The sequence below is a fragment of the Podarcis pityusensis genome, assembly GCF_964106645.2.
Source record: "Podarcis pityusensis genome assembly, chromosome: 6".
Classification (NCBI taxonomy): Eukaryota; Metazoa; Chordata; class Lepidosauria; order Squamata; family Lacertidae; genus Podarcis; species Podarcis pityusensis.
In genome coordinates this window covers 80,392,014-80,406,099 of record NC_138030.1, presented here as the reverse complement: position 1 = coordinate 80,406,099, position 14,086 = coordinate 80,392,014, and the positions used below count along the sequence as shown (strand labels likewise).

Sequence of the window (14,086 nt, the reverse complement as noted above, 5' to 3'; positions counted from 1 at the left end):
ATAAGAATAAATCAAACTGTACTATCTTGAAAATATTTATGATTCATTACATAATGAAATTATATCAATATGTCTTTTTTACATGCAAAAAGTATTAAATTAATTGTCCTTTTCACCTCAGGAAGAGTGCAAAATTCATTGAAAGCCTTCTTTTTGTCATTTTTAGGTAAACGAACACCTAAAAGACATCATGGAGCAGGAGCAAAAGCTAAAAGAACATCATAGTGTGGAAACTCCAGGAGGTCAAAAGGTATGTCTAAGAAATGCACTAGCACAATAAGCATCCCAGTACAGCTGCAACCAACTTTCATTTTTGAAATATATTTCCCAACAGCTGTAAAATTACTTTTTGAATAGAGACTTAAACATCAGAGTTTCATTTAGACTTATTTTGCTTACCTGGCTCCGTTTTGGTGATGTCAGGGGAAATTCTGGGAAACTGAGCAGAAATTTTGCATTTGGTACAAAGGAACCACAAAACACTGTTACTGAAAACAATGTAGGGGTAGGCAAAAAACCCTTTGCTCTGTGTGTGCTATGGATTCAGCTCAAAATGTTGCCCTGATGAGAGCAGAATGTAGCATATCGAGAGTGGTCACCCTCTGCACAGCCCAACTTTCAGCCCAGCCCTAAAACCTAATGTAATTAGGCCTTTGTGATAGTGTGCTAATGAGAACAGAGGCTGTCCTCTGTGAACAGGAGTCATATATGCCCTTCAGGAAATATTGGTGGGGCTGATCCTCGGTTTGGGCTTAGTGTTTTCTGTGGCTTCCTCCCATAGAGAACTTTCATTTTTAAATTACTCTGATCAACCAGTTTTTCAATGGGACATTTTCTTCCAATACAAATAGCTTCAAAGGAACAACTTCCATCACGACCATGGCAGAGGAGGAAAGTGTTAAACTGTCCTTCCCCACCTGTTGCAATATCAGTTTTCCAACTCCACCCCTCAACAGCTGCTATTTGCATTATTTATTTGCATTAAAAATGTTTACGTTTAATTCAAAGATGCATTTAAAATTCCATTTGAAGTAAGCTCTTTCTTAGAAAGACTATTACACATTAAAGTTGTAAGCTTCTAACTAAGGTGCTAGAGGAGTTTGTATATTTACACAAAATAGATACAGTGGTGCCCCGCAAGACGAATGCCTCGCAAGACGAAAAACTCGCTAGACGAAAGAGTCGTTCCACAAGACGAATTTCCCTATGGGCTTGCTTCGCAAGACGAAACGTCTTGCGAGTTCTTGCGAGTTTGTTTCCTTTTTCTTAAAGCCACTAAGCCGTTAATAGCCGCTAAGCTGTTAATAGTTGCTAAGCCGCTAATAGCCGTGCTTCGCAAGATGAAAAAACCGCAAGACGAAGAGACTCGCGGAACGGATTAATTTCGTCTTGCGAGGCACCACTGTAAAGTTATACGTTTATTATTAAAGATTGTGCTGAAGGTAGAGATTTCCTTGCCATACCTGCTTTTCGATTGCCCTAGATTATTACTCTTGGACAAGTTTTCTTTCAAACTAGTGAAAGAAGTGAAATGAGTTGTTGTAGGAATAGGGAAGCTAAAGGGAATTGCATGCAATCAGAACCCATCAGCTTTACCCGTTTGGGTTCTTTAGCTGCCCCTATTAATTAAAATGGCTTTTATATGAAATATAAAAGAGTGTGGTGACTTCTCTTTCCACAGAGAATTGTAACTTCAAGTGTTTGTGTTTTTTTAACTCAAGTATTTAAATGATGCTAATCTCTTTCACCAAAGCTAAATTACCAAGTAATCTAAAGAGTTTATAAATTTTCCCTTATTGTACCTGGGGTGCATCACAGCTTACACAGCAGATATGATAGTGGCTTGTTACACCAGCATTTCTCATAGTACTTCTGGATGACAGACAGTCATTCATAGCACCCGGGTGCTTGATTGAGTCAGGGGTTCCCTAGCACATATGTGGATGCTTAAAGAGTTGTGCGTGGTGAGTTACACTTTGTGGCAAACACTGGCACCCCCCATGGACACCCATGTCAGTCCTTTGATTCTTCATATTTGCAGTCTTCAAAAGTGGTCTTCTCTTGGGATCCAAGGATTCCTCCATCTCAAGAGGGTGTGTGCTGCCCTTCCTTGCTCTCTCCTAAACTGTGCCACTCACAGCTGTGCAGCCATCACATTAGGTTTCTGCACCAGTTTTCCTAAAGTTGCTGACATAGGCACATAATTGCAGCTGTCACTTCTGATGACTTTGGTCTCCCTTCTTTTGCCCTGTCCTCCCCCTGTCCCCAGTTTGTTTTCATTGTGTACGGGGGAGCTAAATTATTTGCTTCACTGGAGACTGTAATTAACTGACTCAGAACTGGGTCAGGTTAAGAAACACTAGTGTGTTAAGTCACACCAGTTCATAGATTTATACCTCCCCATACCCCACATACACTGTGATACTGTGATTGGAGGACCTTGTCATGGCTTTAACCTTCACTTGGATTTGTAATTTTTCACCCCTCTCGGCCCAAATTGGAAAGAGCTGCAGAGCTGCTTTCTGCAGTTGTTGGAGGCAGGTATTCCAGCCAGCAGGGATGCGGGTGGCGCTGTGGGTAAAACCTCAGTGCCTAGGACTTGCTGATCGTATGGTCGGCGGTTCGAAACCCTGCGGCGGGGTGAGCTCCCGTCGTTCGGTCCCAGGTCCTGCCCACCTAGCAGTTCGAAAGCACTCTTAAGTGCAAGTAGATAAATAGGTACCGCTTTAGAGCGGGAAGGTAAACGGCGTTTCCGTGTGCTGCGCTGGTGCTGGCTCGCCAAGCTGCAGCTTCGTCACGCTGGCCACGCGACCCGGAAGTGTCTTCGGACGGCGCTGGCTCACGGCCTCTAGAGCGAGATGAGCACGCAACCCTAGAGTCGGACACGACTGGCCCGTACGGGCAGGGGTACCTTTACCTTTACCTTTACCTTTATTCCAGCCAGCACAGCCAGTGGTTGGGGACTTGAGGAAGTTGTGCTTCCTCCCCTCTTTATCTTTCATATAAGCTGAGCTGCAGCGAAAAGTGAGGAGACACAGCAGCATCCTCTACTTGCCTTATTCTACATCTAGGCAGTTGTACAGATTGGGCTCAGATGGAGTGGGGAAGGGAATAGGCAGCCATGGTGAGGAGAATGTGGACCCTCTCAGGGAATGGGATTGTCTTGCCCAAGTGCCCTGCAAAACCTGTATCTGGCACAGTGCAAATGTTTGTTGCTCAGAAACATATGTGAATATCGTATTTGTGTGTGTGTGTGTGTGTGTAAATCTTGCAGTGACACCTTTTGCATGAACATTTACAGAAATTGTACATTTCAGTTTATGTATCAAAAAAGGCCTCTAACTAAAAATATCAAAGCCTATGAACCAATTCCAATTATCTTCTGTAGAAACACAATATGGAATCTTCAGTTGAATGTACTTTTAAAAGCAAAACACACAGTTTGTTGTTATTTGGGGCGTGGGGGACTGGCATTCATCACCAGAACAATCTTTTGATCCAATAAACTTCAACATCACTTATTCCAGTTGTGGGGAACCTTCAGCCCTCCATATGTTGCTGAACAACACCTTCCACCAGCCTGCACAAACATGTCCAATGACCTGGGATTATAGGAGTTGTATTTCAGCCATATCTGGTGGTCCAAAGGTTCCCACACCTGATTTATGGGCTTCTTTTGGCCACGATCCAAAGATGCTCACATACTTCACTCATCCATGCAACCAGATTTCTCTTGATACCTGTTTTTCTCTCATAAACTGCCTCCATAGAACCCTCATGCTTCTCTTTTTAAGAGCAAAAAGAAGTTTGAAAATATTTGTCTAAAGGGTTACTTTAAGAAAGAAGATAGCCTGAATGCATAAGGATAATTTCTCAGTTAAGAATCTTTTGTGCCAGTTCCCTAAATTGCTTTTCAAAAGACATGGGAGTCTCGTGAGCAGCAAATTCTGGGATTAAAATACTCAGAAAATTTCACACACTTCCACACTTACTGTTCATACATCTTTCTGGATCTGGTCTTCTTATAGATTTACTATTCTCACCAATTAACACCTACCTCATATTACTGCTGCTTATGTGTTTTCTCCACGACTTGTATTGTTGCCCAGAATGCTTTTTATTATGTGTTTTGTCACTACGAACATAGTCCAGGGCAAAACTATGTTCTTTTTTTAAAAAAAGTTTAAAATCTTACACTTTAATCATGTTACCAAGTGGCATTGGATATTTTAACATAGCAGTTTCTGACCACAATAAATAGGCACATTTAGGAATACTGCTATGTAATCCTTTGGTTCATGTGTTGCTGCTTCTTTGATAATCCGGTGTCATGAATTCTAATACTGAATTAATTACCTAGGTAGAAAAATGGATTAGATGTAACAGTGCTACTTTTCTTATGGATAAAAGGCACCATTTTATGGATTTCTTTTTTTCACTAAGTGATAATTGTTCTGCTAAAACATGCTGAAAAGTACAAAAACCAAGTCATTATTTTCGCAGGAGTCCTTTTATTAACCACTTTTACAATTAATGAAAGCACTGGGAGTGTTCACACAGTGCAATTATGGATCATTCCTTTTGTGCAAAAATTAGAATGTTTGAAGAGAATGTCTTGAAAGGAATTAAATTGTAAACTCTGATCAAAATGTTCATCTTTCCTTTGCTCTTTGCTTTCCCTTCTTTTTCCTGCTGCTTCATCTGAAGTCTCCTTCCAAATGGTTTTGGAAACTGGTTCCTGTAAGTTTGCCCAACTGCTTCACTTTGATACAACAGTTTAATTTTGTATGAATGGCTCTGCCCATGTCATGGTGGTCCAGTCGTTCATTGCTCTCGTGCCTCTTTTACCAGTTTGGTAGATTTCTGTCCAAAGGGGCAGCAGAAGTAGATTATATGGGAACACTCTATGCTGTGCATCATGATTTGTATGTGTTTGCATTTGTGTACGTAAAATAACTGCAATGTGGAAATCAAAGGGTTTTGTTTGGTGTTTGTGTTTTTTACCCCAGGTTTTACATGACTGTAATAATAGGTTTGTTCATATGCAAACTCATTTCTCTTTTATGTTGTGTGAATGACTTCCCTTTTCTAAGACCTCTGTAAAGACTATAGTTGTTAGTTAACACAGTTTTTTTGAAACAGCTATGTACAGATTTGGGTTTCAGATGAGTAGGATTTGTGCCTTATCTTTGTCGTTCTATGTTTCCCATTGCATTATTCTACTGAAGCTGGACATTCCTTTTCTAAGTACTATGTGAACTGTTCCATATTGATTGAAATGCCATATGTGTGCAACTGGCACTGCTCTGAACGGAATTGGCATTGGTTTTTCCTTTAAAATGAATCTATATTTTGCTTATAAATGCTAAATCTATATAAAATAATATAACTATGTCTGGTTTGGAACTAGCCCTTTTTTTGGCTAATTGGTTACAGCATCTGCAGTACAATCTGTTTTCAGATATGTTTCTGGGCATGTCTATTTTATTTCATTTTTGCATGACAGGCTCGTTACAGGAAGGAACAAACCCTACTTAAGCAGCTGCCCTGTATCCCATTGGTGGAAAATCTGCTGAAGGATGGCACAGATGGCTGTGCTTTAGCTGCCCTGATCCACTTTTACTGCCCAGATATAGTCAGATTGGAGGGTAAGAATATTTCTTCTTAATGATACCTCTGCTTGTTAACTGTATTATGGTTTTGCAGTCTACCCTGTGAACTTTTTGGAAGCATATAAGCACCCAAAATAATGTTATGTATTTATTTAAACCAGCATGGGTTTCTATTCATCAAATACATGCAGTGTGTTACACTCTTGGGTTGAAATAATAACCACATTAGTAACAGCCCAGATAGTGATTTTATACTTGTTCATCCTAGTTAATCCTAAATAACCATTAAAAGAAAAGACAAGAAAAGAAAAGAAAAGAAAACGGTATTATAAAGGTGTTTTCATAAACAACTCACCTGTTGACTGATTACACAGTGTGTGGAATCAAGGAGCACAAATTGCGAGGTCTTCTATACATCATGGAATATACTAATACAGGCACTTTCCCATTTACGCAAACTCTGTTTGTGTACAACTGCGCACAGTTGCAGTGCCGGGATCCTGGAAGTGGATTCTGGAAATGAGGAGTGCCTGGAGAGTCCTCTTGTCTCATGAGGGGACCCTCTCCAGAACCTGAAGAGGACATTCTCTTCAGGCTCTGGGGAGGATCTCCTAATGAGCTAGAGGCGCAGCGAGCCTTTGTTGAGGCCTCCTGCCTAACAGCTGACATGCGGGGTAGAGCAGCAGCAGCCGCTTCCCCAGTCATCAGCTATGCGAGGCACACTGGCCCTTCGGCTCGCACAGCCAACAGGCAGGAAAGGTGAGCCAAAAAGCTCTTGGTTCAAATCTAATTAATTCTGTGAGAGTGTACATAAAGAACCCTGAACACTTTGGAAAAGTACTGTATTATATGCTAAAATTTTAATATTTATCATTAGTATTGAACCAGAATCCAAGTGTCACTAGTAGTACCTGCCCTTGTATCTAAAGGCTTACTCCAAATGTTTGTGTGAGCAAACAGCTTTTAAGTTCAATGTTTATCACTTTTACCTAGGGATGGGGAACCTGTAGCTCTCCATATGTTTTTGGACTACAGTCCCCATCATCACAATTGGTCATCCTGGCTGTGGCTGATAGTAGTTGGAGTATATTCATAACCAAAGTCCACAGGTCCTCCATCTCTGCTCCAGACCAGTTCAGGAGAATGTGAATGAGCCACTTCACCTATTGAGCAGTTTCAGTTTGTAAATTTAGTACTTCCCATGATGTCAGAATTGATTGACTGTGGCTAATGTCTAATGCTCCAAACTTGATTTGAAAGCCATAGTTTGAAATTGGTTTCTATTTCCAAATTTGATGGGTAAACACCAGTGTGAAGATATTAAGATGAAATATGAAGAAATGCTAAGTATTTGTACTGTGCAACTGTTATACACACACACACAATCACAATCACTGGTTAATAAAACCTGTATAATTCAGAAATACATTAGCAGCAAACATAAATCTCTTTGAAATGAACTGCAGTTTCCATTTTGTTCTGAACACACTTAAGAACAAATGGGTAATCTTATTTTGCCATGAGCAAAAGAGATGGGGGTAGTGGTGGATGTTGGGTCAGGTTTCATAAAATGCCTAAATCATATTTTTCTTCGTTTTATAGATATATGTTTTAAAGAAACCATGTCACTAGCTGACAGCTTGTATAATCTGCAACTGATACAGGAATTTTGTCAGGAGTACTTGAACCGATGTTGCCATTTTACACTTGAGGATATGCTCTACGCTGCTTCTTCAGTGAAGGTAAAAAAGAATCCTGCAGTGTCTTTGAGTAATTCTACACAGGAAGCCATGAGCAGGCATTATATATATATATAAAGCTAGGCACCAAATGGCTCCTTAAACCAAGGTCACAGTGGCCAAAACAGAATGTCTAGTTGCAGTTTTTGGGCAAGACGACTCCAAAGTCTTCTTTTTTTATGGACTGACTGTGATTGATTATCAGTTTAAAAAAATCTAGCTAATTCACGTGACAGCCTTGAGCAAGAGTGAGGGAAATTGAGTGACTCACTTGATCTGCAACCCCCAGAATGATGTGTGGATCGGACGTGGATCTATTGGGAATCTACACTCATATTGGATTCCACTGTGAGGTGATTAACTGTGGTTAGCATGCAGCCAGGCTTAGGAGCAGGGTGTACACATGATTCCCCACATCTCTTCGCAGTGTCTTCTCCCTCTTTTGGTATTCATGGATCCAAAGCAGATATTTCTGTGCACAACAACTGTTTCAGAGTGACTTTTCAGAAGAAAGTATGGATAGAACTTGATTACCCAAAGAGCTAACGTTTTTTGTTTGTAATTTCCTTCAATAACGTATTTTTATCGTTAAGTAACATATGTGGGTATCCGCTCCATTAATGATAGTAACCTCTTTCAGTAAGGCTGCAATCATATCATTGAACTCGAGGGGATTTCTTCTGAGTAGACATATATAGGATTGCCCTGTAGATCTGTTTACACAGAGAAGTAACGGCTTTCCTCATCTGATTGAAACTTAGCCACTGTTTTCAGTAGAGTCAGGATTTTGTAGTATATCTAAATCCTCAATAAACTAAACTAAACCACATTGAAATCACTGGAAAATACCTTTTAGTTGTGTTTGTTCCAGTTGACTTGTTTTGCCATAGTAGCTTGCAACAGTAGATTAGATTTGATGTAAAAGGGCTTGCTGTCGCAGTGGATTTTACTAGCTTATTGCATTAACATTATGATATAAATGTGACTAGATTTTGCTAAATGTACTTTGATACATTAATTTGAGAGCTTACTATTTGCTTCCTCACCCCCTCAAAGCAATGTTATGGATAGTTCTTAGAACTGAGTTCCAATTATGTTTTTTCAACCTTTTCAGAATAAATATGTACTTGGATGTAAACATTAAACAGAAAGAGTTGCCAGGTTTTCTTCCCAAGCCCTTAGCTGGTGCTTTGAGTTCTGTTAAGGATGTGTAAAATTGAGCTGCTCTGTAAACAGAATAAAATCAATCATAGATGGCTTTACAGATTTCCTGGAATATCTCTTGGATGCAGTTGAATGTCTTAGTTACCTCAGTTTCAGGCTGCAATCCTATTCATGCTTGGGAATAAGTCCAGTTGAATTCAATGGGGCATACCTCTGTGTAGAAATCCGTAGGATTTCACTATAAGATTTCCTATTAAAATACTGTAGTGCTTCAAAGTTAATGCAGCACCATAATAATAACAATTTAAAAATCATTCTGGCCTATAGTCATGGCCAGTGGAACATTAAAACCTTTTAAGCACTTCGTTTTTGGAGTGCAGGCCTAAAAATAATTTGATGGGCAAAAGAAAGAAAAAAAACCTCTGATGGTTCTGATTTAATTGAATTTCTGAGGGGAATGCATATAAGGACGCAACCTGCTTTCACAGCTTGATATATATTGATTTCGCTCTCTTCCTTACCCTGCTCACCCAGACTGCTTCGATCCACTGTTGCTATTCTCGTGTTGTTTTCTTTTACTACTCCTCTAAGGAATGTACCACTTCTTGTTAGCGGGGAACTGGCTTACATCAAATCTGCAGTATGTGCAGATTGCAGTGCGTACAATTTCTGCCTTTAGCAGTTAGGCTTGGTGCAGAGAGCATCCAACAGCACCCAGAATAATTTATGTCCATGGATTATAAACTGTATTTGCTTGTGTGTAGTTTATTCCACTTTTTCAAATAGCAAACATAACTGCTTAATTACTTATTAAATTCACAATTCACTGCCTCAATCATTTTAATGAGTAATTTTCTAAAAATCTGCGTGTGGACTGAAAGATTTGTAACAATAGGACAACTTGATTCGTCTCTGATGATCTGGACTTGAAATGCTTATTTGCCAAGGCTTGATTATGAGTGCAATTCAGCAAAACCACCTTGATAACATTATCAGTGGTTCCGTGCCCGCATGTCGTCCTCCCAGCTTTGCATGCGTTTGCCTAGGATTGAGATGAGATATAGCAAATTTCTGGTTACATGCCAAGCCTGGTCTCAAAGAAGTGATCTACGCTCCAAACAGTTTGTTTCCAAGGTGAGATTTTGAGAGCAGAGCCTGGGCCCTAAGAAAGAACCAGTGAGCATCTAATCATTTTGTGGAGTTTTAAAGAGAGGGTAGACTCCTTTAATGCTAGGGATGTTAAATAGCATTAGGAATCCTTGGGATACATTTGTACACCAGGGGGGCTTTTGACAGCTTGTGCTCCATCAAACCAGTTGTGGTCCTCCAGTGATCTGAGAAACCTCTCATTTCCCATCTTGTTAGACTGGAACTGGAAAATGCAGACTGAAAAATCAGAATGCAGCTTATGCCTGTGATTTGCATACCCGGTAGATTGCAAGTTATTTGATTCATTCCTAAGGAGGCATGCATGTGGTGTTTTTATGCATGAAAGTTATTTCCCCCCCCCCGATCTCTGCAGTTTTCCATTATGCACTGTGAAGTAGGTCATGTTTAGCCATTGAGAGTTAATTGCTTTCAAAGGGAATCAGTAAAAGGAGGAAGAAACTGGATCATTTTCCAACTGCTTCTTTGTAACACATGTCCTACTTTAGACAGTTGTAGGAGTTTTCTTTTAAATTCTCTGCTGGCCAAAGAAGCATGCATGTTAGTGAGCCCTGCATAATAGTCTGAATTCTTGTATCTGCTATGCATCAACTTCTTATGAAACATTAATGTTCAAAGAGCTCCAGTCTGAACCCTGTTTTCTTGAAAGTCGGTCAGCCGGATTTTAGATGCATCAGGTACAATAATGCATGCTTCACTGACCAAAAGCCAAGACAGCCTGCTGGTATACTTCTTAAAAGATGATTTATCTCTTTTAAAAAGTAGCTGTTGCTACAACTGTTTCCTCACTAGGTCTTGTGTCAATGAAACATTATTTGTCCTTTCTAAAATCTATAGATTTACTGCGGACTAATCAAGCTTGTTTGGTTGGCAGAGGGATGAAATTACACATATTATACAGTATGCTTTCTTTGTTGCTTTTGGAAGACATACCTTTTATGAAAGCCCTAATTCCCATTTGTAATATATGAAAATACATCATTGATACCTCAGGACCTGCATCTGTGTCTGAAAGTGTACATATAGCAAAGGAACCCGGAAACATTTCTTAGGCTTGTGTGTGTTCTTCCAGGGTTCAGTATTGTGGGTGGAATTCAACTAGACAATTGCATGAAAAGAGCAACTCTTTGCCTTGTGCAGGCGGTCTTTCCCCCTCTCCACCCTCTTACATACACCCTATGCTGTCCCCAAATCTGCTTTAGAGTGTTGAGAGAAACCCTAGAACAGATTTAGGGGGAGGTAAGGGGCAGAAGAGCAGGAGAACGTTCTGTTGTGCAAGGAGAAATCATTGTGACAGCAGAATGATTTCTTTAGCACTTCATTGAATTCCACCCTGTCTTTTACTTGTGTTTTATGGAGCCATAGAGGTGTCCACAAGAAAAGAATTGAAGTAGTTTGGATTCATATCCACTATCTCAAACATAAATATTATAAATCCACAATTACTTTTCTACTGAGTTTCATATACATATGCCTCTTTAACAGCTGTGACTTTCAGTACATGAGAACATGGCCAGATCTAAGGGGAGTGAATTTACCTGTTATCCATTCATTCTGTAAAATATCAAAGGCTATTTGATTATAACAATTAACATTTCCATAATAATATTTAGCATTTATATGTATCGTACTATGAAATTTAAATGATTTGCATGCATTATGCTAATTCTGAAAACAGCCCTGTAAGAATTATTCATTTAAACAATTTATATACTGCTTCACTACAAACCATCCCTTAAGTGATGTACAAAAATACAATAAAGAAAGTCAGTTAGAAATATAAAATCAAAATTCAGTTAAAATGCCTGCAGGATTATTATTATTTTTAAAGTCTACAGTAGGTAGCAGGTGTTCCATGGGGATGGGGATGGTCTGACTTCAAATGGAAGAGATTTCCATAAAATTATCTCTCTTGTATAGTTGTGAGAGAAAAGTGATGTGAATAAAACCTCATAGAGAATTCATGGCAGAAGCAAGGGATTCATTCAGTCCCTTAGCTGCTAATTTATTGTTACTCCACTGCTCAAAGACTTTCAGAGTGTTTTACATCATCATCATCATTTTAAAAAAGAAACCAGCAAGCAACGAACAGTCTTGACATAATAACAAAGTAAAAAGCCTAGGCAGATAAAGATTTTCACCAGGCTTTGGAAAACCTTCAGACTGTGCCATGTGAGCTTTCCTGGAAAAAGTGTTCTGTTACCAATGTGTCTAAGTAGAAAAGAACACATCCTGAGTCCTGTTTGGGTGATACGGTAGGACTCACCCAATGACCTATACATGGAACAGCCTCCACTTGCTGGCCACATTGTCCACACGAGTTTGTTGTGAAAGGGCAGGAACCCAGGTTCTAAGCTATATAGAGACTTTAAAGATAAAAATCAGCACTTTGGATTGTGCTTGGAAACAGATTGGTAGTCTATGTACCGTATTTTTCGGACTATAGGACGCACCGGCCCATAGGACGCACCTAGTTTTCAGGGGGGGAAATCAAGGAAAAAAATATGATTTCCCCCCCGCAGCTTTGGGAGCAGCGGACAGGCTGCACGCAGCCTGTCCGCTACTCCAAGACCTTCTCCCTGCTTTTGCAGGAGGTGGGGGAATTCCCCAACCTCCCGCAAAAGCCCACAGGAGCCCCGCGCGACTCCTGCGGGCTTTTCGACCAGGAGGGAGAAGGGACTGAAACGGCCAGTCAGTCCCTTCTCCCTCCTCGGGGAAAAGCCCCCAAGAGCGGCGCGCTCTTTAAAGGGTGCGCGGCTCCTGCAGGCTTTTCTAGGAGGTGGGGGAATTCCCCCACCTCCTAGAAAAGCCAGCAGAAGCCGCGGAGCCCCTTTAAAGAGCACGAGGCTTTTGCGGGCTTTTGCGGGAGGTGGGGGAATTCCCCCATCTCCCCCAAAAGCCCGCAGGAGGGAGAAGGGACTGACTCGGCCAGTCAGTCCCTTCTCCCTCCTTGGGGAAAAGCCCCCAAGAGCCGCTCGCTCTTTAAAGGGTGCGTGGCTCCTGCGGGCTTTTCTAGGAGGTGGGGGAATTCCCCCACCTCCTAGAAAAGCCGCGGAGCCCCTTTAAAGAGCGCGCGGCTTTTGCCTGCTTTTGCGGGAGGTGGGGGAATTCCCCCATCTCCCGCAAAAGCCCGCAGGAGGGTTGGAGAGTAGCGGGAGGGCGTCGCACGCCTTCCCGCTGCCCCCCATCCTCTGGGGCTGGCGATGGGGGAAGCGCTGCTTTCCCCACCGCCAGCCTCGAAGCCGGGTTGGAGGGTAGCGGCAAGGCGTCGCGCGCCTTCCCGCTGCCCCCCATCCTCTGGGGCTGGCGATGGGGGAAGCGCTGCTTTCCCCACCGCCAGCCTCGAAGCCGGGTTGGAGGGTAGCGGCAAGGCGTCGCGCGCCTTCCCGCTGCCCCCCATCCTCTGGGGCTGGCGATGGGGGAAGCGCTGCTTTCCCCCACCGCCAGCCTCCAAGAGCAGACTCTCCTGGCTTCAGCGGAAGCAACGCGAAGCCTCCGGAGCGCAGGCTTCGGAGGCTTCGCATTGCTATCGCTGAAGCCGAGGAGTCTGCATTCGCTCCATAGGACGCACACACATTTCCCCTTCATTTTTGGAGGGGAAAAAGTGCGTCCTATGGTCCGAAAAATACGGTAACTGATTCAAAACTAGCATGGTCCATTTCCCACCAGTCCTGTTTGGTCATCTCACTACTCTGTTTTGTACCAACGCATAAAACAGTGTGGTGGGACGGATTATCCCTGTCAAGGTTACAACAGGTACATTATGCCATGTATACCTTTTGGGCCTCCAACACTAAGGGGTAACCTGGAAAACCGCAATTTGCAGACCTGTTCCTGTGTGGTGTAGTGGTTAAGAGCGGTAGTCTCGTAATCTGGGGAACCGGGTTCGCATCTCCGCTCCTCCACATGCAGCTGCTGGGTGACCTTGGGCCAGTCACACTTCTTTGAAGTCTCTCAGCCCCACTCACCTCACAGAGTGTTTGTTGTGGGGGAGGAAGGGAAAGGAGAATGTTAGTCGCTTTGAGACTCCTGAAGGGGAGTGAAAGGCGGGATATCAAATCCAAACTCTTCTTCTTCTTCTTCTTTCTGGGGAATGCAACACCATTCAGAAATGGTTGACTGACACTTCACGAGTCAGGCAAGCCACTCACCAGCAGTACCTCTATCTTGTTTCTGTTGAGCTTCAGTTTCAGGCGCTAGTTTTAACGCATCCATGGCCTCATCTGAATATGAGAAATGAAACCCTTCAATTTTTAAGATAGGGCACAAGGCAGGGCCTTGAAGCACACCATAGCATAAAAACCATGGGGCAAAGCCACAGTCCTCCAGCACCTCCTTCTGGAAGCAGCCATCCAAATAGGAACATAAGACTCCTATACAATAAGCAATCCAGAAGGCTGGCGT

The 14,086-nt window shown here is 42.0% G+C and overlaps 1 protein-coding gene across 2 annotated transcripts in view; it reads left to right on the top strand.

The window, feature by feature from the left end:
* Positions 1–14,086, top strand: part of CAMSAP2 (calmodulin regulated spectrin associated protein family member 2) — a 78,134-nt gene that overhangs the window by 43,762 nt on the left and 20,286 nt on the right. The window contains exons 4-7 of one of the 2 annotated variants that reach the window (XM_081010753.1): positions 167–250; positions 4,708–4,740; positions 5,507–5,648; positions 7,215–7,354. In XM_081010753.1, the coding sequence (XP_080866879.1) occupies positions 167–250; positions 4,708–4,740; positions 5,507–5,648; positions 7,215–7,354 (399 nt within the window). The remainder of the gene's footprint in view (positions 1–166; positions 251–4,707; positions 4,741–5,506; positions 5,649–7,214; positions 7,355–14,086) is intronic. The other variant, XM_081010754.1, reaches the window with a different exon arrangement.